The sequence below is a fragment of the Ostrea edulis genome, chromosome 5 (genome assembly GCF_947568905.1).
Source record: "Ostrea edulis chromosome 5, xbOstEdul1.1, whole genome shotgun sequence".
NCBI lineage: Eukaryota > Metazoa > Mollusca > Bivalvia > Ostreida > Ostreidae > Ostrea > Ostrea edulis.
In genome coordinates this window covers 4,046,038-4,070,834 of record NC_079168.1, presented here as the reverse complement: position 1 = coordinate 4,070,834, position 24,797 = coordinate 4,046,038, and the positions used below count along the sequence as shown (strand labels likewise).

General features: G+C 34.9%; 3 protein-coding genes across 3 annotated transcripts; all 3 read left to right on the top strand.

Annotated features, from left to right (window-relative positions):
- Positions 1 to 917: 917 nt before the first annotated feature.
- On the top strand, positions 918 to 2,639 carry LOC125650215 (alanine and glycine-rich protein-like). Its single transcript, XM_048878292.2, has 3 exons — positions 918 to 968; positions 1,751 to 2,455; positions 2,556 to 2,639. Exons 2-3 carry the CDS (start codon positions 1,754 to 1,756, stop codon positions 2,562 to 2,564), a joined length of 711 nt encoding a protein of 236 aa, XP_048734249.2. The 5' UTR covers positions 918 to 968; positions 1,751 to 1,753; the 3' UTR covers positions 2,565 to 2,639.
- A 4,996-nt stretch (positions 2,640 to 7,635) lies between these two features.
- LOC130046269 (AT-rich interactive domain-containing protein 1B-like) lies at positions 7,636 to 8,877 on the top strand. The gene is made up of 3 exons (XM_048878290.2): positions 7,636 to 7,700; positions 7,976 to 8,680; positions 8,796 to 8,877. The coding sequence occupies exons 2-3, from the start codon at positions 7,979 to 7,981 to the stop codon at positions 8,802 to 8,804; spliced, it is 711 nt and encodes a 236-aa protein (XP_048734247.2). The 5' UTR covers positions 7,636 to 7,700; positions 7,976 to 7,978; the 3' UTR covers positions 8,805 to 8,877.
- Positions 8,878 to 17,654: 8,777 nt separating this feature from the next.
- On the top strand, positions 17,655 to 18,853 carry LOC130046270 (spidroin-1-like). Its single transcript, XM_048878289.2, has 3 exons — positions 17,655 to 17,712; positions 17,937 to 18,644; positions 18,773 to 18,853. Exons 2-3 carry the CDS (start codon positions 17,940 to 17,942, stop codon positions 18,779 to 18,781), a joined length of 714 nt encoding a protein of 237 aa, XP_048734246.2. The 5' UTR covers positions 17,655 to 17,712; positions 17,937 to 17,939; the 3' UTR covers positions 18,782 to 18,853.
- Positions 18,854 to 24,797: the final 5,944 nt, after the last annotated feature.

Below are 24,797 nucleotides of genomic sequence, written 5' to 3'. Positions count from 1 at the left end.
GATCCCTGGACACACCAGTGGTGGGATCAGGTACCTAGGAGGAGTAAGCATCCCCTGTTGACCGGTCATACCCGCTGTGGGCCCCATATCCTGATCAGGTAAACGGAGTCACCCGCAGTCAAAATCAGTGTGCTAAGAACGGTTTAACAACCGGCACGAAACACGTCAGACAGCATTTGACCAAATGATAGGTTGAATGGAATCCATTAATATAATTGAGTGGAAAATTAACTGTTATCCTTTTGTCATAATCAACTTCCTCATCAACCAGTGATGGCTTAAGAATGTTAACGCACATAAAACTATAGCAATTATTCAATGTGGTATACATGTAAATTCACTACTTCCATGTGAGGAGTATTTTGATCCCTTCAAAATCTAAACGAAGGAAAGAAAACATTTTGTTTGACAGAATGATATTTATATGCCTAAGTACAAACAGGATAAAAACCGATATGGAAATATCAATTAAAAATAACGAAAGTAAAAAAAATCTCTCACATGCATTATATGTGTGTATATTATAAAATGAATGAAGAGATAGAAAAAACTAAAGCTCGTAGACATTATTAATCCAATATATGGAATATGATACATGTACATCGGGTTTGTTACTTACTTAACTCAGAGAGCAGCACATATGAATCTGTACCTGACTATGTCTTTGTATTGAGAACTTGATAATGCAATTAACTTGATTCATTTTTATTACACCTATCACTTATCAAAAAGTATCTCAGAACATTGCAAATCGAAAATCTTTTCTTAACGTTTTTTCTGTCAATCATTATATTACTTCCTTCATTTTGGTATTAGTTGCGTAATTAAAAACACAATGGAATAAAACCACAAGGACCACCATTTAATGTGACGTCTTTGTTCATAACACTATAAAAACAGAGACAAAATTAAACAGTTCAGTACGACACTACAACCGTTGAACTCACAAGACTGACACAAAAATCCAGGTAAGCATTTTATCATTTCTCTGTGTATGACTAAACTCCTTCTAAATTATTTCACTAAGTTTTACTCCCTGTTAATCATTATCATTTTACATTTAAAATAAATAGTACTAATAGGATGTTTTAAATCCGGACGCTACATAAATATGACTTCCATCAACATATCAATATCTGTTATATATCATCAAGTTTCAAAAGTGAATTTATTTTCATTCATTAGAGTTAAAACTAACACATTATCAAATGAAATACATAGGTTATTACACTTTTTAAGTTGCGAGACGTACATAAACAGAATTATATATCACCGTCAGAAAATTGCAATTTTCCCTAAACAGCGTTATCAAAATTTCATACAAACTGGTTATGACGATATACTAGCATTCATAACAATTTCATGAAACTCTATCTTCACAAAAATATACAAAATGTAAAAATAAAGGAAATCTATCACATAATAGACTTGATAAAGAAAGAAATAAAAACAGAGTTATTGCCATTGGATTCAATATTTTAAAACGTATCTATTTTGTATTGTTTGTAGGAGTTATGAGATTGATCACTGTTTGTTATCTTCACTTTGCATCATTGACTTAGACTTTTGAAATAGTTTATTTTTACCAAGATGTGTTACAATAACTATCGGAAAAGACTCTAACAAAAATTTTGTTCCTATCATATATAAATCTAAATAAATCATTGATTTTTCAAAATCTGATGACATCACAGGAGGGTGGAATTACTTTAAGTTTGTTTAGCAATATGATATCAATTGTCTTCTCTAGAAAATGCTGCGATTCATTGCTGTTGCCTGCATTGTGGCCTGCGCATTTGCGGACTCCTTAGACTACCCCAAATCTGACTACTACGGGGGATGTGGACCATGGGGATGTTCTTACGGTGTTCAATCACAGGGTCCCTATGGGGGATATCAAGGACTCGTCAGTACTGGTGGCAATGGAGTTAGCACTGGTGTCGTTAGCACTGGAGGACTTAACACAGGATTATTCGGTCTTGGAGGTGGATCAGCTGCCGCCAGCGCCGCTGCTGCAGGAAACGCCGCCGCCGCTGCTGCTGCCGCTGCTGGTCAGAATGCTGCTGCTGCTTCCGCTGCCGCTGCTGGTGGAAACGCCGCTGCATCCGCTGCTGCTGCTAGTGGTTTAGGATGGAACGTTGCCCCGAACAACTATTGGTACCCAGGACAATACTACAGTCATTTCCCCGCACAATACTACACTTTCCCACGACAATACTACACCTACCCCGGACAGCAGTACCCTTTCCCAGGGTTCAACTATAACAACCGAGTCTCTTTCCCCTACTCTGGATTGAACCTTGGAGGTGGATCGGCTGCCGCTAGTGCCGCTGCTGCAGGAATTGGAAATGCCGCCGCTGCTTCGGCTGCCTCTGCTGGTGGATTCAATGGTTTTAATGACGGAATCATCTTCAGTGGATCTAGACGCAGTTTTGGAAGCAGGAGACTTAGAAAGGTAAGTCTGCACGTAATATTTCAAAAGTACAATATATCTCTATTGTGTACTACTCACTATGCTCTAAAATCTCCATTAATGATTTATATTTTCATTTCAGGTATACTGATTGGTTGGAGGGACCCCCATGATTGCGTGTTGCTAATGGCATTTGTTTACATGAATAAATTTTATATATTTGTAAGATTGGTTGATCTGCATTCTGATTTTGTTATCAAGATTATTACGATTATTTAAGCTATATTCACATATACGATAGTTAGCTCTTCGTGTGTGAAGTGATGTTGACATATTAAAATCCTTTTCAATGTCCCATTGGGAAGGAAACAGTTATCTGAAAGTTTATGATCATGCGTGTGTTTCCACTGTAATTTGACAAGAATTCTAGCTGTTATTGACATATTGATGAGGAACACGGCTGTTCATATAGCTTCTAATACTACATGTAATACCTATATACTCGAGGTCTAGTCAGGACATTTAGCGCCTATAGACGTTATCTAGCGATACAATATGTTCTGCGTTTTATGCAACAGTGAAAAACTTTGAAAATATCGCCCGTTAATGTTGATGAATTCTAGTCATTATTTTCTTAAGTTATGAAACAAGTGGCTCGTAAATCCATGTTAGTCTTTCATGAAATACAATTGTGACATTTAACTCTAAACTTGGGTCTGGGAAACTAGCATTATTTTCGACTATATTTTCAATATAATCAACAGCGTAGTAAAACATTATTCTATTTCATCATTCAAAATAATGAAGCACTGACTTTATCCTCCAACAGAACTGAATTACACAGAGAAAGGATTGTCAAATCTACCTATATAAATCGCATCTGATAAAAGTAATAGAGAAGAGAAAATATACAGGGTATTGTAAACGTGTTACCCGTCTTGAGCTTATTCTAAACTTCCTAACCCTAATCCTTTCTAAAGGAAACAAAATGAGAGAATTATTTTCTTCTGATATCTTTACTGTAATTTAAATAATTTTTGTATACATTCACAAAATCGTTATCATGTGAACATTTTCCCAAATCATCTAAACAGTAAAACTGTGACAGAAATAGCATTAAATTTTGCACTTAATAGCTGAAAGGACTGTATGGAAATAGTGATATTGTTGGTATTCGTGATAAATGAAATCTCATGAACTACTACTATCTGAAATAGATAACCGATGTTTTAAGTTTCATGAATTTTATGAAATTCAAATTTTTCTCTCCTCTATGTAATAAAGCAGTCAAATATTTCAAATTTACTTTATTGTTATTCTTTTCATAACTGGCAATTCAATAAACAGTATTGATGTAAAACTTATACGGTACCAATTTTGATGCACCAGATGCACATTTCGACAAATAATGTCTCTTCAGTGATGCTCAACCGAAATGTTTGAAATCCGAAATAACTATGAAGTTTTAGATCTAAATATAGCCAAAAACAGCGTGCCAAAAAAGTGGAGCCAAATTCGTCCAAGGATAAGAGCTATGCATGAGGGAGATTATCCTTAATTTTGAAATGAATTTCTAAATTTTATAACAGCAATTAAATATACATCCGTATTTTCAAGCTAGTAACGAAGTACTTAGCTACTGGGCTGTAGAGACCCTCGGGGACTAACAGTCCACCAGCAGAGGCCTCGACCCAGGGGTCATAATGTAAAACGTATACGGTACCAATTTTGATGCACCAGATGCGCATTTCGACAAATAATGTCTCTTCAGTGATGCTTAACAGAAATGTTTGAAATCCGAAATAACTATGAAGTTTTAGAGCTGAATATAGCCAAAAACAGCGTGCCAAAAAAGTGGAGCCAAATTCGTCCAAGATATGATAGATACTGATTTAAACAAAATATTCATGAATAATCCATTGTATTTAAAAGATTGATTTTTCTTATGCACAATAAATGACGACGATCAATATGAAATGAAAAATAACATTTTATTTATTCAGGATTTTTACCTACTGCCTTCCTATTTTCCTACTGTGTGTTATGTTTCAGATATATCTTTTATAGAAATGAAATTTTGAAAAAGAAAACATTCAAATACATACACAACACATTGTGTACTACCGTATATTGTATTTTGGATGTGTTCTGTAAAACTTTCGTAGGTCTGTTTCATACCAATCTTGTTAGAGGAAATGCTTACTCCTCCTTGGCACCTGATCCCACCTCTGGTGTGTCCAGGGGTCCGTGTTTGCCCAACTATCTATTTTGTATTGCTTGTAGGAGTTATGAAATTGATCACTGTTCGTTATCTTCACTTTGCATTGTTCTTTCATGTTGATTTTGAATACGAATTTTTTTTTTTTGTAATTCATTTATTTTTTGCTTTCACAATAAATAAACCTTTACATATTAGCAATACATGATAATATAGTATATACATATTTCAAGCAAATACAAACATATATGTTTATATTTAGGATTGCATATATATACATGTATAATGTGAAAGGTATTTACTTTCAAGAAGATGGGGGGAGAGAAGGAGATAAAGAGAAATTTTGACTACGGATTACTCCCTTTCCTGACGTAACCGGTTAACAGGGGATGACTCTTCCTTCTAAGCACCTGATCCCTCCTCTGGTATATCCCTTGTCCATATTACACTTCTCTTAAAGGTGCATGGACACGATTGAACTGAAAATGTTATTATTCCAATTTTGTTGTTTACAATGCTTAACTAAAGTATTTCTAATTGTCAACCAAAATTTGAATATCAAATTTTGAGAGATAAGTGAGATACAACACTCACAATTTCTTGTTATGTAAACAAGGCTCGTGTCATGTTTTTGTTTACATATATATTGTTTAATAGAAAAAAGCATGTTTAAAAGAAAATAATTTGTGCTAAACACTAGAAACTATTTAATTGTAATGCGCATCTGGTGCATAAAAATTGGTACCGTATTAAGTTGTACATTCTGAATGAACTTATAAATTGAAACATCTGCTTTAAACAGACTTTTGCTAGTATATTCAACCTATGTAAACAAAAACGTGGCACGAGCCTCGTTTACATAACAAAGAATTGTGAGCTCTGTATCTTCAACATACCTCGACAAATGACATTCACATTTTTGCCGACCATTAGAAATATCTTAATTTAGCATTCTAATCATTAGAAATTGAAAAATGAAATCTGAAATTGTTTAGTTTAAATCGTGTCCATGCCCCGTTAATTTTATAGTTTTTATATTGGATTCATGAGATTTGTCCCTGTTAACTTCACTTTTTCATCCTCTACATTGCTATTATATCAATTCTGAAATCCGTTTTATTGCTCAATTCAAAATAGAGGCGTGGACCTCAACAAATTTGATTCCTAACAATATAAAATCTTTGCAGAACCGTTTGTTAGAGCATATCTTAATCATCTCTTTCAGCGAAGAGTTGAGATGGCTATCCTATCTATGCGTACGTACGTATACATTATACGCCTATTGTAACCCCAGCCTAGCTCTGTCGGTTATCATTAGAAGAAGTCCATGATCACTGATAAAACCTTACTCTTGGAGTTCTTGAAGAAAGTATTTTGAGAGTTTCCCAAACAAATCCTTCCGTAAAAAAACAATGAGAGCACCAGTCCTATTTAGCGGACTATTGCAGAAGTAGTAAACCAATTTCACACATGTCTTGGGTTTTCTCATTTTAGTGGCACTGGAGAACAGTACTGATCCACAGGAAATTCTTACCCCTCCTAAACAATTGCTCCTACCCCTGCTGTTACCAGGGCTCCATGTTTCTCCTGCTCTTGATTTTGTATCATTTATAGGTTTCATCAGATATAGGAATTATGAGATAGTTATGAGATAGATATATGTTTGTAATATTCACTTCTCTTTTAAGATATAATATACAAACGTCATGAAAAACACTTCGATACAGTTCAGTTCAAACTTTTTATTTCCACATCCATATAAAGCTAATGAGAGTTTTTACTTTAGATTTAAGATAAAACAACTTAAACCATTTCACATGATGAGCAGAATTAACGCTGCTCTTGTTGATATATATTTGTCTAATTGTTGAAATACACCAACAAGACAGACGGTCTGATTACGTTTCTATCATTCTCTGGCTCTTTTTTCACCTTCTTTAAATCAATTGGTTTAATATTTCTTGGTAAAAGATCATTCTAGCAAAATCTAAAAATCATTATGATATCTAATTAACAAATAATGCACCATTTCTATTTCAAAAATGAAATTTGAAAATAACGAACAATTACGAATTAAGAGTAAGGCAAAAACCAACTCCTTGATAAACAAAAGTTAAGATCAACTGCCTAAGAAGAGTATTCCGTGGTCAAAATGCATTCCATTGTCATATATATATATATATATATATATATATATATATATAGAGAGAGAGAGAGAGAGAGAGAGAGAGAGAGAGAGAGATCAGTGTCTGTGTCCTCTCGAACTGATAGATAGCAATAATTTCATTTCATTCTGCAGAAGATAAACTGTCATCATTTTGCAAAGCTAACTTTCTCATGGATCAGTAATATCTGAGAATGTTAACTCATCCGATGTTATAGCGAAGATTCGATGTGGTTTATTTGTTTTCTGGACTTCCTTGTCAAGGATATTTTACGCCCTTCAATTTCGAAACGAAAGAGGGAATTTTTTGACTAAATATTTAATAATTGAAGTCAATGAGTATTGCGAATGAAATTTGTGTCTAAAGCTTTGCCATCCACAATCATAAAACAAACGGCTATAGGGAATATGAATTACCTGTAAAGGCGGTGAAAGAGTTCACTCACATACTCTTTATGTGTGTTTATTATGAAAGGTATAACACCTATATAGGACACATCAACCTCGTAAACATGATTAATAAAAAATCTTAGTTTTAATACCTTCTTAATGGTGAGAGCAGAAGACTGTATACATTTGTTACCAGCAATGTCTTTTAATTGTTAGCGCGATGATGTAAGCAATTCCATTCACTTTTATGACAGCTATAGTCCATTCTAGATAAAAACATCTCCGAGCATTATAAATCGAGGCTCTTTACTTAAAGAGTCATTCATGTCAATCAAAAGTTTATTTCCTTCGCTTCTTTACTAGTTGTGTAATTATAGCCAAAATCAAATCAAACCGCAAGGACCACCATTTAGTGTGACGTCTTTGTTTCTAACGCTATAAAAACACAGACCAAATTAAACAGTTTAGTACAACACAAGAACCGTTGAACTCACAAGACTGATACAAAAATCCAGGTAAGCATTTTGTCATTTATCTGTGTATATCTTGACTTCATCTGCATTATTTCAAGAAATACTAACACTGAATTTTACTCACTGTTAATCATTATCATTTTACCATTTTACCTTTAAAATGAATAGTACTGATGGAATTTTAAAAAAAAAATATGTATCCTGTATCACTATTACGTTTAAGGAAACTAGTAAACCAAAGTGATATCAACAGCTACATATGTGTTATACATCAACCAAAGTTCATTTAGCAATACGAATATCACGTTATATTTCAGAAAATGCTGCGATTCATTGCTGTTGCCTGCATTGTGGCCTGCGCATTTGCAGACTCCTTAGAGTACCCCAAATCTGACTACTACGGGGGATGTGGGCCATGGGGATGTTCTTACGGTGTTCAATCACAGGGTCCCTATGGGGGATATCAAGGACTCGTCAGTACTGGTGGCAATGGAGTTAGCACTGGTGTCGTTAGCACTGGAGGACTTAACACAGGATTGTTCGGTCTTGGGGGTGGATCAGCTGCCGCCAGCGCCGCTGCTGCAGGAAACGCCGCCGCCGCTGCTGCTGCCGCTGCTGGTCAGAATGCTGCTGCTGCTTCCGCTGCCGCTGCTGGTGGAAACGCCGCTGCATCCGCTGCCGCCGCTGGTGGTTTAGGATGGAACGTTGCCCCTAACAACTATTGGTACCCAGGACAATACTACAATCATTTCCCCTCACAGTATTACACTTTCCCAGGACAATACTACACTTACCCCGGACAGCAGTACCCTTTCCCAGGGTTCAACTATAACAACCGAGTCTCTTTCCCCTACTCTGGATTGAACCTTGGAGGTGGATCTGCTGCCGCTAGCGCCGCTGCTGCAGGAATCGGAAATACCGCCGCTGCATCTGCTGCCGCCGCTAGTGGATTCAATGGTTTTAATGACGGAATCATCTTCGGTGGATCTAGACGCAGTTTTGGAAGCAGGAGACTTAGAAAAGTAAGTCCGATAATAAGATTTCGAAAGTACAAATATGCGTAACACACTGTGTGTTGAAATGTTGACAAGTAAATCTCCATTAATAAATCAATTAATAAATATACTTCTATTTCAGGTATACTAAATTGGTTGGAGGGACCCCATGATTGTGTGTTACTAATGTCATTTTTTACGCAAATAAATTTTATATATTTATACGATTATGTTATCTTGATTCTGTTTTTGTTATCAAGAATATTACGATTATTTAGCTCTATCTACATACACGATATTTTAGCTATTCGTGGGTGAAGTGATCTTGAAATATTGAAACCCCTTTCAAGGTCCCATTAGAAGTAAGCAGGTATCTCAATGAAGATGACCATGCGCACGTTTGTATTGTGTTTTGATATGGATGCTACTTCCTGTTAGTGGGGGACGTGGGAATCATATAGCTACCAATACCTCCATACCCGAGTACAAGAGAAGAGATATAAAGTGTAAAGACGTCATCTGGTGACATAATCTGATCTACGGAATACACAACACTGAAAAGCTTTGAAAACTGTCCCTTTCTACTGACGCTGGATTCTTGTCATTATCTAGACACATAAGATGATATATAATACGTGTGAATACATTTTCTTCAGTTATGAATCCTGTGACGCATAATTCCATGTTACTCTTTTTAAGTAAACTTGTAACATTAGATCTGAGAATCTAGAATTATATAGGAATATTTCAGTTTAATCAAAAGTTTAGTAAAATATAACTCTGTTGCCTCATTAAAAAAAATTAAAACTACTGACTTTTGCATCTAATAAAACTGAATTACAGGGAGAAAGGATAAAAATCGTAGCTGACGAAAGTAACCGAGAACAGAAGATTTGCATGATATTTGGACTTAGCATATTTCAAATGTCCTATACCTAATCGTTTCTGAAGAATTAAAATGAGAAAACTATTCTCTTCTTCTCTAATTTGAGATCCCTACTCTATTGTATGTCATTATGTATCTTATCAAACAAATGTTATTATGTGAAAAAAACTTTTTGAGAAGCATTGTTTTGTGAAAAATGTCCCCATAAAAGTCACAACAATACTGACAGTAATAATGTTCGATTTTGCAACTAATCGCTAACACGGATTTGTAAGAGTAGCTGTTGATATTCATGATAAATGAAATCTGATGAACTATTACTCTCTGTGAAAAGATCATTGATGTTTTAAGTATCATCACGTTAGTTGGGAAATACAAATTTTCTTCTCCTCTATGTAATAAAAACAAAAAATAAGTCAAATATATCTTATTACAGAAGTTCACACTTCCGCCTTCTATCACAACATTCTGTAATTGATGTCAACATCACCATAGCTTATAAAAAGTAGAGTGTAATACACAGCACTCTGTCATAAATACAAAAGATATTGCATATTTAACAAGTCGTAGTTAAATTTGGAAACAGTGGTAATTATTCATTTTTTTAATGATTAATAAAAAGAATTCAATCATTAAAACATTATACTTCTTAATTCAAAATGTCCCCTGTAACTGAATTAATTTCCATCTCTTTAACAGTTGTTGTATAATACATTTGAATGGACGATTGCTTCATTTGCAATTAATTAACAGCATTAATATGATACATACTGATCAAAACAAAATTATCATAAATAATCCATTGTATTCAAAAGATTGGTTTTTTGTATGCATAATGAATGTTGCATATGCGTTTTGAAATGTTCTATTGAGAAACTCAATAGGATCGGGCAACAGGCATAGCCTAAGTAAGGCCTCCCCTAAATGCAGAACATGAATATGGAATAAAAATAACATTTCATTTACATTTACACACATATTTGTTTACTGGGCGATCCTTTACTATTTTGCTTTTGAGTATAGTGTTATATTACAGATGCATTATTTTCTATACAAATTAAGTTTTAAAAATAAAACATTCCTATGCACGTACAACACATTCAGTACTAGTTTTGAATCTGTTTTGTGAAATTTATCTCGCGTGTTTCATACTAATTGTTCGATAGTTTCCTACTATACTTGTGTCGGAACATACCTTTAAATATTCAGAAAAGCTCTATATGACCTGAAAACTCACAACTTCAAATAATTTCGTTTGTTGACTTAGCTATGTTAGGTACCCAGTGTGAACTGTTTTAAATTAGATTAACCGATACATGGCAAAGGGCCTATGGAAGGTGAAGATAACGAACAGTGATCCATCTCATAACTCTCACAAGCAATACAAAATAGATAGTTGGACAAACACGGACCCTGGACACACCAGAGGTGGGATCAGGTGCCTAGGAGGAGTAAGCATCTCCTGTTGACCGGTCACACCCGCCGTGAGCCCCATATCCTGATCAGGTAAACGGAGTTATCCGCAGTCAAAATCAGTGTGCCAAGAACGGCTTAACAATCCGTATGAAACACGTCAGACAGCATTTGACCCAATGCGAGGTTGTATTGACGAAGTAGATCGTTATAACGACCATAGAATTTGCGAAATGCTGACTTCAATCGAGACTGTTGAATCCCCTGTACCATCAACTTGTTTGTCAGTAGCTTACCTCGATTTAAAAACAGACTATACCCAGAACAAGCTCTTGCATATCGAATCAGTTGAGATATATAAACACCATATGCAGGTGATAATGGAATATTGCTATACAAATTTGGGAAGTTGACGATGGAGAAGCTGAAATCATCCCGATTGTCATACAGTTGAGTTGTCAGTTTGCCGTTAATGTCTACTTTCAATAAAATATCTAAGTATGAAGCAGAAGTGGACGACTCTGTGGTGTCCTTTATTTCGAGCTCACAGGGATATATCAAATCGACATATGAAAGAAAGTTATTATTGTTAATAGACAAAACGTCATCGATATATCTAAAAGTCGAATTGAAGGTCACAACAAGAGATTTTTTCTTCTCACATAGAAGTTTTTGAATAAATTCTGCTTCATATGAATATAAAAACCTATGTCATAAAGCGAAGGGAATGTGGAATAGGCAAAATAACATTTGTAAGAATGCATCTCTTAAGCTGTGGTACCACTGAACATAAATATTTTTAGCAGGTTTCCATGCACAATCAAAACTTTACTTCATCATCCTATAGCAGGACTCATCAAATAATAATTGAATGCTTTAAATCTAGTGTTGTATAGGTATTATACCAATCTACCATCGGCACACCTGCTGATTTTCATATGAAGATCAAAGGCTGGGCATTGAATTGAAAGAATGTTTTAGACTGCTTCTTTACAACTCGAAAACTGGGAAAGTTGATATAATCACCCAAATTCCATATCCAAATAGACCATATCCCACCCCGTCCACGGATTGCGTAGAACGACAATCAAACCAAACATTTGATTGTAATCTATGTGTAAAATTTCAAAATGTTATTAAATGTGGGGTTCGGGAGAGACTCCTCCTAGGCACTGGATCCCACCTCTGGTGTGTCCAGGGGTCCTTGTCTGCCCAACTATCTATTTTGTTTTGCTTATAGGAGTTATGAGATTGATCACTTTTCGTTATCTTCACCTTTCGTGATACACTACCCCTCCCCCTTATTATGATTGAAAGCTTTATGAAAATGTTCTGTCTGTGCCATTCATTGGGGCGAATAATGTACTATCATGATACACCCCCTTTATTCTGTGAAACATTTGTGGTTTCTCCAGAATATACGCTGAAGCTTTGAAATAGCAATAGAATAAATAATTTGCCCTTAAAACATTTGCAGGAATATATCTGCGTTGCGTATTTCCTTACATGAGTATTTACTTAACTCAGTAATAATCATATTAGAATGTGGCCATCATTCGTTGATTCATGCCAATTTCATTACTATTTTCCACATTTTGCACTTTTACTATAATGAATTACACTGATCCAATTACAACTAAATTTGACACAAGACTGTCTTTCTTGTATGTGGTAGTAGGCTTTTTTTAGTATCATACAAATTCAGCTGTATCAATATTGAATGAGATACATGTAGTCTGAATTATTCTAAAGCAAATAAGTTGTTAAAAAGATTTGGGCCAAACATTTGATTATTGTGGTTAAATATGTGTATTTTTAATGAGATCGAGATATTTATTTCGATCTGTGATATCATTATGTGGATCTAGTTTTTAAATTCTGTCGCTTTAATCATTCTATGAATGCAATTTATTTTTTCTTAAATACATACATATTGAACATGATATTTCGGCTTTTATTTACACAATTTACGCTCAAAATTCACAAAATAGGAAATTCGAACTGCAACATTTTCAAATTGAATATGTTTTGATACCATCTGAAAATATTTTCTCAAATTAATCACTTGTAACAACATAAAATTTAAAAGTTGTGTTTGATGTTTCTTTTAAATGGTGTTTTACATAAAGGATAAACTTACTCTTCCTAGGCACTTGATCACTTCCCTGTTGTGTCCAGGGGTCCGTGTTTCTTCAACTTTCTCTTTTACGTTCCTTTTAGGAGAAAATCGGATTTAAAACTCCGCCCTGTAGTAGCAGGATTTTCTTCAAGCACAGAAAGATTCAGTAATCCACTTTATTTAATTCTTAAACCATTATACAAAAAGGTACCTATTTTTATTCGTGATCATTTGGATTTTCTCAAAAAAGATTCCAGGAAAAAGTACATGAAAATATTCTTCTTGTTGCTTTTGATGGTGCTAGTTTCTATACAAACATCTCAAATGACATGGGACTAGAATCTGTGAAATTTTGGATTGAAAAATATCCAACAAAAAATTTCAGAGAATAGTTTTAGAAAGTAGAAACTTTCAATTTGATGAAGAATTCTATCTTCAAATTAATGGTACATCTACAGTGATACCTACCTATGCAACTTTAATAATGGCTTACCTGGAAGAAAAACTACAAAATAAGCTTCTGGAAATATTTGGTGCTAATGTTGCCCATATATATTCACCATAACTGGAAAAGATTCCTTGATGATATTTTCACCTTTTGGAATAAAACTGCAGATGATCATTTAAAAAAAAAACATGCTGAAATAAATCAATTACATGAATCGATTCAACTTACTATGGGTGGGAGTGAAAATACCAATATAATCACGGATCTTTCTTGGAAAGAAATAGATTCACATCAATATTTCTTTTTCTGTTCATGTCACCCTTCTCATACCAAACGTAACATTCCATACAACATGGCTAGACGGATATGTACACTTCATTACCGTCAAAAAAGGATTTGAAAGTAAATCTGCAGCAACATTATCCAGAAAACCTCATCAATGAGGCAATTACAAAAGCACGGAGTATACCAATTTCTATATTAAGAAACCCTCGTTACGAAGAAAGCAATATAAACAATGTTCCTTTTGTAATTACACAATATTTTCGGAACAACTAGATGTTATCCTATAACAGAACAGTCCAAAAATCCCAAAGACCTAATGAAATAATCTCAAAAGAAAACAGGCTCCCAATCTGAAGAGTATTCTGACGCGCACCTAATTTACTACAAAACATTCAAAATCCGTAAAAAAAAATAATGAAATGTGAAAGGTGAAGATGACGAACAGTGATCAATCTCATAACTCCTATAAGCAATACAAAATAGATATTTAAGCAAACATGGGTGCTCGGACACACCAGAGGTGGGATCAGATGTCTAATCATCTGTAATTATCTGCGGGAAGAAAGACACAAGACACAAACAGCAAAAGTGTATCAGAAATTCACCATGCTCCGAAAAGTTTGTTAACTCTTGTCTTAAAAGTTTCAACAAATTTCCGTTTACCAAAATGAATAATGACTGTGTAATTTCAGGTGTTACAAAGGAGGACTACTTTATAAAATTGTTTAATCCGAAACTTAATAGAAAATAACTCTCTAAACTTGTAACTACATTTAACTAAAACATATAAATTGATTTCGAAGTTTTGGCTATTATCTGTATTAATATGTGTATTATGACGCTACCGTTGTAATTTACAATGACGTCATAAAGGACAATTAGTAATTGTATTTCATTCCATTTCAAAAGTGTCAAAAGAGGCCTTAAAGCCGTAAAGCTTCTGCTCTCTCTCTCTCTCTCTCTCTCTCTCTCTCTCTCTCTCTCTCTATATATATATATATATATATATGTGTGTGTGTGTGTGTGTGTGTGTGTGTGTGTGTGTGTGTGTGGGTGTGTGTCTGTGTATATATGCAAGGTGAAGATAACGAACAGTGATCAATCTCATAACTCTCACAAGCAATACAAAATAGATAGTTGGGCAAACACGGACCCCTGGACACACCAGAGGTGGGATCAGGTGTCTAGGAGGAGTAAGCATCCCCTGTTGACCGGTCACACCCACCGTGAGCCCCATATCCTGATCAGGTAAACGGAGTTATCCGCAGTCAAAATCAGTGTGCCAAGAACGGCTTAACAATCGGTATGAAACACGTCAGACAGCATTTGACTCAATGCGAGGTTGTATTGACGAAGTAGATCGTTATAACGACCATAGAATTTGCGAAATGCTGACTTCAATCGAAACTGTTGAAATCCCTGTACCATCAACTTGTTTGTCAGTAGCTTACCTCGATTTAAAAACTGACTATACCCAGAACAAGCTCTTGCATATCGAATCAGTTGAGATATATAAACACCATATACAGGTGATAATGGAATATTGCTACATAAATGTGGGAAGTTGACGATGGAGAAGTTGAAATCATCCCGTTTGTCATACAGTTGAGTTGTCAGTTTGCCGTTAATGTCTACTTTCAATAAAATATCTGAGTATGAAGCAGAAGTGGACGACTCTGTGGTGTCCTTCATTTCGAGGTCACAGGGATATATCAAATCGACATATGAATGAAAGCTATCATTGTTAATAGACAAAACATCATCGATATATCTAAAAGTCGAATTGAAGGTCACAGCGAGAGATTTTTTCCCCTTCCACGCAGAAGTCCTCGAACAAACTCCGCTCCATACGAACACAAAAACAGGCCAGCGAACAAAGTAGCACAATCCGCGCCCACGGGAACTCCAACAGACTGCCGGAAGACCCGACCACCAAAGACCACGAAGACACCGCCAACGAGGAACTCTAGCATATTTTTTATCCCAACCTCAGAGTACTTGTGCGCGGAACCAGAGTGGTGCCCAACAAAGCAAGTTTTTGAATGACTGATCACTAGATATGAATATTTCCGTTTTCCGCCTTTGCCGAAGAAGCAACTGTCTATGATGTCAAAAAGTCTAGTCTTTAATTATATTATATTATATTTATATTTTTCACTTCCAAAAAAGAAACTTTTATATATATATATATATATATATATATATATATATATATATATATATATATATATAAAGCACTGAAGAACCAACAACATTCAGTATACAAAACTGTCGGATCTATATTAAATAGATACAATGGTCAGGGAAAATAATTATATAAAGCACTAGAATGACCAACGACATGAACAACTGGAATTGTCAAATTTTCGGGAAAGGATTACATTATGGAGAAAACACAAATATGATTAACAATAAGCACTAAAGCTACACTACAAAACTAGCTAAACACTTTTCCAGTGGATTACATGTTGCAGGCTCTGTTATTAACTCAAAAAAGAATAAGAATCAGAGCGTGAACTCATCATGTCTGGTCACTGTGGTATCAGTCGGTAAAGTGTGAAATTCATTAATGGACGAACTAACTTGGCCGATCAAAAGGTGAAACAATTAATCCGTACATCGTGGTATTCTCCCCTAGATCAAACTATTGAAAATCTAAATTTCAGATAATAGTAAATGAAATTAGCGTAATGTCTAAACCATTGGTTACTTGCAAGAAACTAAAAATGGAACGATGTTGGCAGTGCTGGTACATGTACTGTTATACAGTTGGTGAAGCAAGACGATGTATCGTTGGTAATATGAGGCGGTACGCAGATATCTTAAGAGAAATAAAGTTATGAGAAATAAACCGTTGTCGTTGAGCAGAGGGAGAATAATATATATATATATATATATATATATATATATATATATATATATATATATGTGTGTGTGTGTGTGTGTGTGTGTGTGTGTGTGTGTGTGTGTGTGTGTGTGTATATACTGTATATATATAAACACAACGTATATATATGAATATATATATATATATATATCTGTGTGTGTGTGTGTGTGTGTGTGTGTGTGTGTGTGTGTGTGTGTGTGTGTGTGTGTGTATACACTCTCCAAATACTCTATGAAGGGATGGGGTAGCAATGTTTCCATTGAACTGTAGAAATAAACTGTCATCATATTGTGCTGCTAACGTCCTTATAAATCAGTAATGTCTTAAGAATATTATTTAATCCAAAGTTATAGCGATGATTCGAAGTCATTTTCTGGACTTCTTTGTCAAGGATATTTTGTGCCCTTCAATTTATAAACACAAGACGGAAATTTTTTACCAAATGAATAATATTTGAAGTCAATGAGTATTGCAAAATAGTTTTATCTCTAAAATTTGCCCCATACAACCATAAAAACGACTATAAGGAATATTAACATACATGAAAAGGAGATCAATTGTTTACTCACATACATTGTATTTGTGTAGGATATGAAAAGTATAAAAAGTATAAAAGAAAAACATCATAAACATGAATAATCTAAAATATTAATTTTGATACCTTCTTAATGGTGATAGTACAACGTATCAATTCATTACTGCTAATATGTTGTAATTGATACCGTGATTGTGGAAGGAATTTCATTCATTTTTATGACGACTATAGTTTATTCTAGATAAACACATCTCAGAAAATTGTAAATCGAGGATTTTTATTCCAAATGTCATGTCAGTCAATCATTATTTTATTTCCTTCACTTCTATATTAGCTGTATAATTATAACCACAATGGAAATTAGCCGCAAAGACCACCATTTAATGTGACGTCTTTGTTTCTAACACTATAAAAGCAGAGATCAAATTAAACAGTTCAGTACGACACAAGGACTGTTGAACTCACAAGACTGACACAAAAATCCAGGTAAGCATTTTGTACTTTCTCTGTGCATGTCTTAACTTCATCTCAATTATTTCATTAAGCTTCACTACCTCTAAATTATTATCATTTTACCTCTAAAATGAATAGTACTGATAGAATATTTAAAATACCTACCATACATACATATTACTTTCATCAACTTCTTGATATATGCGATATATCATCTTAAGTTCATTTAGTAATAAAAAGATAACTTTATATTTTAGAAAATGCTGCGATTCATTGCTGTTGCCTGCATTGTGGCCTGCGCATCTGCAGACTCCTTAGACTACCCCAAATCTGACTACTACGGGGGATGTGGACAATGGGGGTGTGGTTACGGTGTTCAATCACAGGGTCCCTATGGGGGATATCAAGGACTAGTCAGTACGGGTGGCAATGGAGTTAGCACTGGTGTCGTTAGAACTGGAGGACTTAACACAGGATTGTTCGGTCTTGGAGGTGGATCAGCTGCCGCCAGCGCCGCTGCTGCAGGAAACGCTGCCGCCGCTGCTTCTGCTGCCGCTGCTGGTCAGAATGCTGCTGCTGCTTCCGCTGCTGCTGCTGGTGGAAACGCCGCTGCATCCGCTGCCGCTGTTGGTGGTTTAGGATGGAACGTTGCCCCTAACAACTATTGGTACCCAGGACAATACTACAATCATTTCCCCTCACAGTATTACACTTTCCCAGGACAATACTACACTTACCCCGGACAGCAGTACCCTTTCCCAGGGTTCAACTATAACAACCGAGTCTCTTTCCCCTACTCTGGATTGAACCTTGGAGGTGGATCTGCTGCCGCTAGCGCCGCTGCTGCAGGAATCGGAAACGCCGCCGCTGCATCTGCTGCCGCCGCTGGTGGATTCAATGGTTTTAATGACGGGATCATCTTCGGTGGATCTAGACGCAGTTTTGGAAGCAGGAGACTTAGAAAAGTAAGTCCGATAATAAGATTTCGAAAGTACAATATCTCTCTATTAATATGCGTAACATACTGTGTGTTGAAATGTTGACAAGTAAATCTCCATTAATAAATCAATTAATAAATATACTTCTATTTCAGGTATACTAAATTGGTTGGAGGGACCCATGATTGTCTGTTACTAATGTCATTTTTTACGTGAATAAATTTTATATATTTATACGATTATGTTATATTGATTCTGTTTTTGTTATCAAGAATATTACGATTATTTAGCTCTATCTACATACACGATGTTTTAGCTATTCATGGGAGAAGTGATCTTGAAATATTGAAACCCCTTTCAAGGTCCCATTAGATTAAGCAGGTATCTGAATGAAGATGACCATGCACACGTTTGTATTGTGTTTTGATATGGATGCTACTTCCTGTTAGTGGGGGACGCGGGAATCATATAGCTACCAATACCTCCATACCCGAGTACAAGAGAAGACATATAGAGTGTAAAGACGTCATCTGGTGACATAATCTGATCTACGGAATAAACAACACTGAAAAGCTTTGAAAACTGTCCGTTTCTACTGACGCTGGATTCTTGTCATTATCTAGACACATAAGATGATATACAATACGTGTGCATACATTTTCTTCAGTTATAAAACATGTGACGAATAATTCCATCTTACTCTTTTTAAGTAAACTTGTAAGATTGGATCTGAGAATCTAGAATTATATAGGAATATTTCAGTTTAATCAAAAGTTTAGTAAACTCTAACTATATAACTCTGTTCCCTCATTAAAAAAATAAAAACTACTGACTTTTGCATCTAATAAAACTGAATTACAGGGAGAAGGGCTAAAAATCGTAGCTGACGAAAGTAACCGAGAACAGAACATTTGCATGATATTTTGGACTTAGTATATTTCAAATGTACTATACCTAATCTTTTCTGAAGAATTAAAATGAGAAAACTATTCTCTTCTTCTCTAATTTGAGATCCCTACTCTATTGTATGTCATTGTGTATCTTATCAAACAAATGTTATTATGTGAAAAAATCTTCTTAAGAAGCATTGTTTTGTGAAAAATGTCCCCATAAAAGTCACAGCAATACTGACAGTAGTAACGTTCGATTTTGCAACTAATCGCTAACAGTGATTTGTGATAATAGCTGTTGATATTCATGATAAATGAAATCTGATGAACTATTACTCTCTGTGAAAAGATAATTGATGTTTCAAGTTTCATCATTTTTGTTGGGAAATACAAATTTTCGTCTCCTCTGTGTAATAAAACAGTCAAATATATCTTATTACAGAAGGTCACACTTCCACTCTCTATGCCAACATACTGTAATTGATGTCAATATCACTATAGATTATAAAAAGTAGAGTGTAATACACAGCACTTCGTCATAAATACAAAAGATATTGCATATTTAACAAGTCGTAGTAAAATTTAGAAACAGTGGTAAATATATATTTTTCTAATGATTAATAAAAAGAATTCAATCATTAAACCATACTTCTTAATTCAGAATGTCCCCTATACAGAATTAATTTCCATCTCTTTGACAGTTGTTGTATAATACATTTGAATGGATGATAGCTATAATTGCAATTAACAAACAATTGTTGGGGTAGCAATTTTAGGTAACCAGTTTGAACTGTTTTAAATTAGATTAGCCGATACACGTCAAAAGGCCAATGTCATAAAACGAAGGAAATGTGGACTGGGCAAAATAACATTTGTAAGAATGCATCTCTTAATCTGTGGTACCACTGAACATAAATATATTTAGCAGGTTTCCATGTAAAGTCAACATTTTACTTCATCATCCTATATATAGCAGGACTCATCAAATGATAATTGAATGCTTTAAATCTAGTGTTGTATATGCATTATACCCAATCTACCATCGGCACGTCTGCTAATTTTCATATGCAGATCAAAGGCTGGACATTGAATTGAAAGAATGTTTTAGACTGCTTCTCTACAACTTGAAAACTGGGAAATTTGATATAATCACCCAAATTCCATATCCAAATAGACCCGATCCCACCCCGTCCACAGACTGCATAGAACGACAATCAAACCAAACATTTGATTGTAATTCATGTGTAAAATTTCTAAATGTTATTAAATGTGGGATTCGGGAGAGACTCCTCCTAGGCACCTGATCCAACCTCTGGTGTGTCCAGGGGTCGGTGTCTGCTCAACTATCTATTTTGTATTGCTTATAGGAGTTATGAGATTGATCACTGTTTGTTATCTTCACCTTTCGTGATACACTACCCCTCCCCTTATTATGATGGAAAACTTTATGAAAATGTTCTGTCTGTGCCATTCATTTGGTCGGAAAATGTACTATCATGATACACCCCCTTTACTCATTGAAACATTTTTGGTTTCTCCAGAATATACGTTGAAGCTTTAAAATAGCAAAAGAATCAATAATTTTCCCTTAAAACATTTGCAGGAATATATCTGCGTTGCGTATTTCCTTACATGAGTATTTACTTAACTCAGTAATAATGAAATTAGAATTTGCCCATCATTCGTTGATTCATGTCAATTTCATTACTATTTTCCACATTTTGCAATTTTACTATAATGAATTACAGTGATCCAATTACAACTAAATTTGACATAAGACTGTCTTTCTTGCATGCTGTACTAGGCTTTTTTCAGTATCATACAGATTCAGTTGTATCAATATCGAATGAAGATAGTCTGAATTATTCTAAAGCAAATAAGTTTTTAAAACGATTTGGGCCAAATATTTGATTATTGTGGTTAAATATGTGGATTTTTAATGAGATCAGGACATTTAGTTTGGTCTGTGATATCATTATGTGGATCTAGTTTTTAAATTCTGTAGCTTTATCCATTCTATGAATGCAATTTATTTTTTCTTAAATACATGTATATTCAATATGATATTTCGGCTGAACCTCGGTCTTTTAATTGGCGACGGAACTTCATCTCTATTATGAGTTCTGTCGAAGATTATGCCAGACGATGGGCTAAATATGAAAAACAAGAACTTGATACATTGTCTGAATGGGTTAAAAGCATAAGAGGGATATTAAAATCCCGCATTAGACACATGAAAACAAAAGTACGTACCATCTATCCTTCTGTGTTTAGTAAACCAGAAGTGATGAAAGAATTAGATAGGTTACATGAGGAATATGTTTTGGTTCCAGCTGACACAGCTAGTAACAACATTGTCTTTGTTTGTAAGGCTCATTATTACACCTGTATTTTAAACGAACTTGGCATTAATTCCACTTTTGGTAATCATACTTATACTCCAACTGCCCTTTCAAAAGACGAAATTCTTCAAAACCATGCTTCAGTTTTAGACACATTTAATATTCCAGTCAATGGGTCGAATGAATATGAGTTACTGTACCTATACTGGATTCCTAAACTACATAAAAACCCTTACAAACAAAGATACATTGCTGGATTCAGTAAGTGCTCTACCAAGCCCCTATTTTTGCTCCTCACGAAAATGTTAACAGCTGTGAAGGAGAAACTTCAAACTTACTGTGCGACTACATATGCCAGAAGTGGTGTTAATCAAATGTGGATTCTAAAAAATTCTAAAGAACTTTTAGTAATCTTGAAATCACAGAATTTGTCCCAAATCAATAGCATTAAAACCTATGACTTTTCAACACTATACTCGACCATTCCTCACGATAAATTAAAGACTAGACTTTTTGACATCATAGACAGTTGCTTCTTCAACAAAAACGAAAAACGGAAATATTCATATCTAGTGATCAGTCATTCAAAAACTCACTTTGTTAAACACCACTCTGATTCCACGCACAAGTACTCTGAAGTTGAAATAAAAAATATGCTAGAGTTCCTCATTGACAATATCTTCGTGGTCTTTGGTGATCAGGTCTTCCAACAGTCTGTTGGAATTCCCATGGGCACGAATTGTGCTCCTTTGTTAGCTGACCTGTTTTTATATTCATATGAAGCAGAATTTATTCAAAATCTTCTACGTGAGAAGAAAAAAGCTCTCGCTGTGACCTTCAATTCGACTTTTAGATATATCGATGACGTTTTGTCTATTAACAATGATAGCTTTCATTCATATGTCGATTTGATATATCCCTGTGAGCTCGAAATAAAGGACACCACAGAGTCGTCCACTTCTGCTTCATACTTAGATATTTTATTGAAAGTAGACATTAACGGCAAACTAACAACTCAACTGTATGACAAACGGGATGATTTCAGCTTCTCCATCGTCGACTTCCCACATTTATGTAGCAATATTCCATTATCACCTGCATATGGTGTTTATATATCTCAACTGATTCGATATGCAAGAGCTTGTTCTGGGTATAGTCAGTTTTTAAATCGAGGTAAGCTACTGACAAGCAACGTTCATGATACAGGGGATTCAACAGTCTCGATTGAAGTCAGCATTTCGTAAATTCTATGGTCGTTATAACGATCTAGTTCGTCAATACAACCTATCGTTGGGCAAATACTGTCTGACGTGTTTCATACCGATTGTTAAGCCGATCTTGGCACACTGATTTTGACTGCGGATAACTCCATTTACCTGAACAGGATATAGGGCTCACGGCGGGTGTGACCGGTCGACAAGGGATGCTTACTCCTCCTAGGCACCTGATCCCACCTCTGGTGTGTCCAAGGGTCCGTGTTTGTCCAACTATCTATTTTGTATTGCTTGTAGGAGTTATGAGATTGATCACTGTTCGTTATCTTCACCTTTCATATATATATATATATATATATATATATATATATATATTAAAATTGCACAAAATGTCCATGGTATAGGTAATATATAACATAGTAAAATTGCACAAAATGTCCATGGTAATATATATAAATAAATATATATATATATATATATATATATATATATATATATATATATATATAAGGGATGACTTTGATTCTGGGCCAAGTTATACGAGTATAACCTGGTTTGGGTCAGTTTACGCTTTATAATCCTCGATGCGGATTATGAAAAAGCAATTCCTTATAATTTAATGCAAACGACAAATATGCTAACCTTCGTTTATCAAAATGTACATAAACTCGGAAAATTACTGGTAAATTGAGCCGCGCAATGATTCACTTAGCAAGAACGACACGAAGCGTCTATGTGAAGGTCGCCATCTTATCTACTTATCTACTTATCAAAATATTGTATCGAAGGTGAAGTTTGTCATAAAAGAAAATATGTGTAGACTATGCATACGATGCGTATTTCGCTGCCCTTTAGAGATAGAGATCGACTTTGAAGTTGCTCATCTCCAATAGACTGAGAAAATACGGGAAATTGCATTGTTTAGAAATTAGGCCAACCCAAAACAAGTCTTCAAATATCAGAAAATGCAATAATGTGCGACTTTTAACTCTGTGAAAACTTCTATTACATTAAAACATACCCTTGGATGCAATGTTGCCGCTAATAGTAAATCCAACACAAGATAATATGTATAAGCAAGTGAGAAATTGCGATCCACATGTCAATGTGACTGACGTCATGTGGTAAAATGTGACGTATAGATTTTGCTTTGCTTTGTTGAAAAGCGGATCAACCTCCCCCACTTTTTTTTGCTCCCAGTGAGAAATGTATTTCAAAATGAACAGAGCCATGCTTACTTGGTAAATCATTATCTCGAATATGATATCTTTGTTTTAATTTACTATTAGACCATCATACAGAGAATGATGTTTTACAACAGTGATTTGTGTACAAGTAGATGCTAATATTGACAACGAGAAAAATAATCTGTGTATCAAACCGAAGTATCTTATTGTACACGTTGACAATAGAAGACTGAAAACAGTGCAGTGCTGCGATGTAAATTGAGAGAGTGTCTCAGAGCTAGAGAGAGAGAGAGAGAGAGAGAGAGAGAGAGAGAGAGAGAGAGAGAGAGAGAGAGAGAGAGAGAGAGAAAGAGAGAGAGAGAGAGAGAGATATGCCTCTTTTGACACTATTAAAATGAAATGGAATGAAATACAATTGCTAATTGTCCTATGTGACGTCATTGTAAATTACAACGGCAGCGTCATAATACACACATTAATATACATAATAGCCAACACTGGGAAATCAATTCATATGTTTTAGTTAGATGTAGTTACAAGTTTAGAG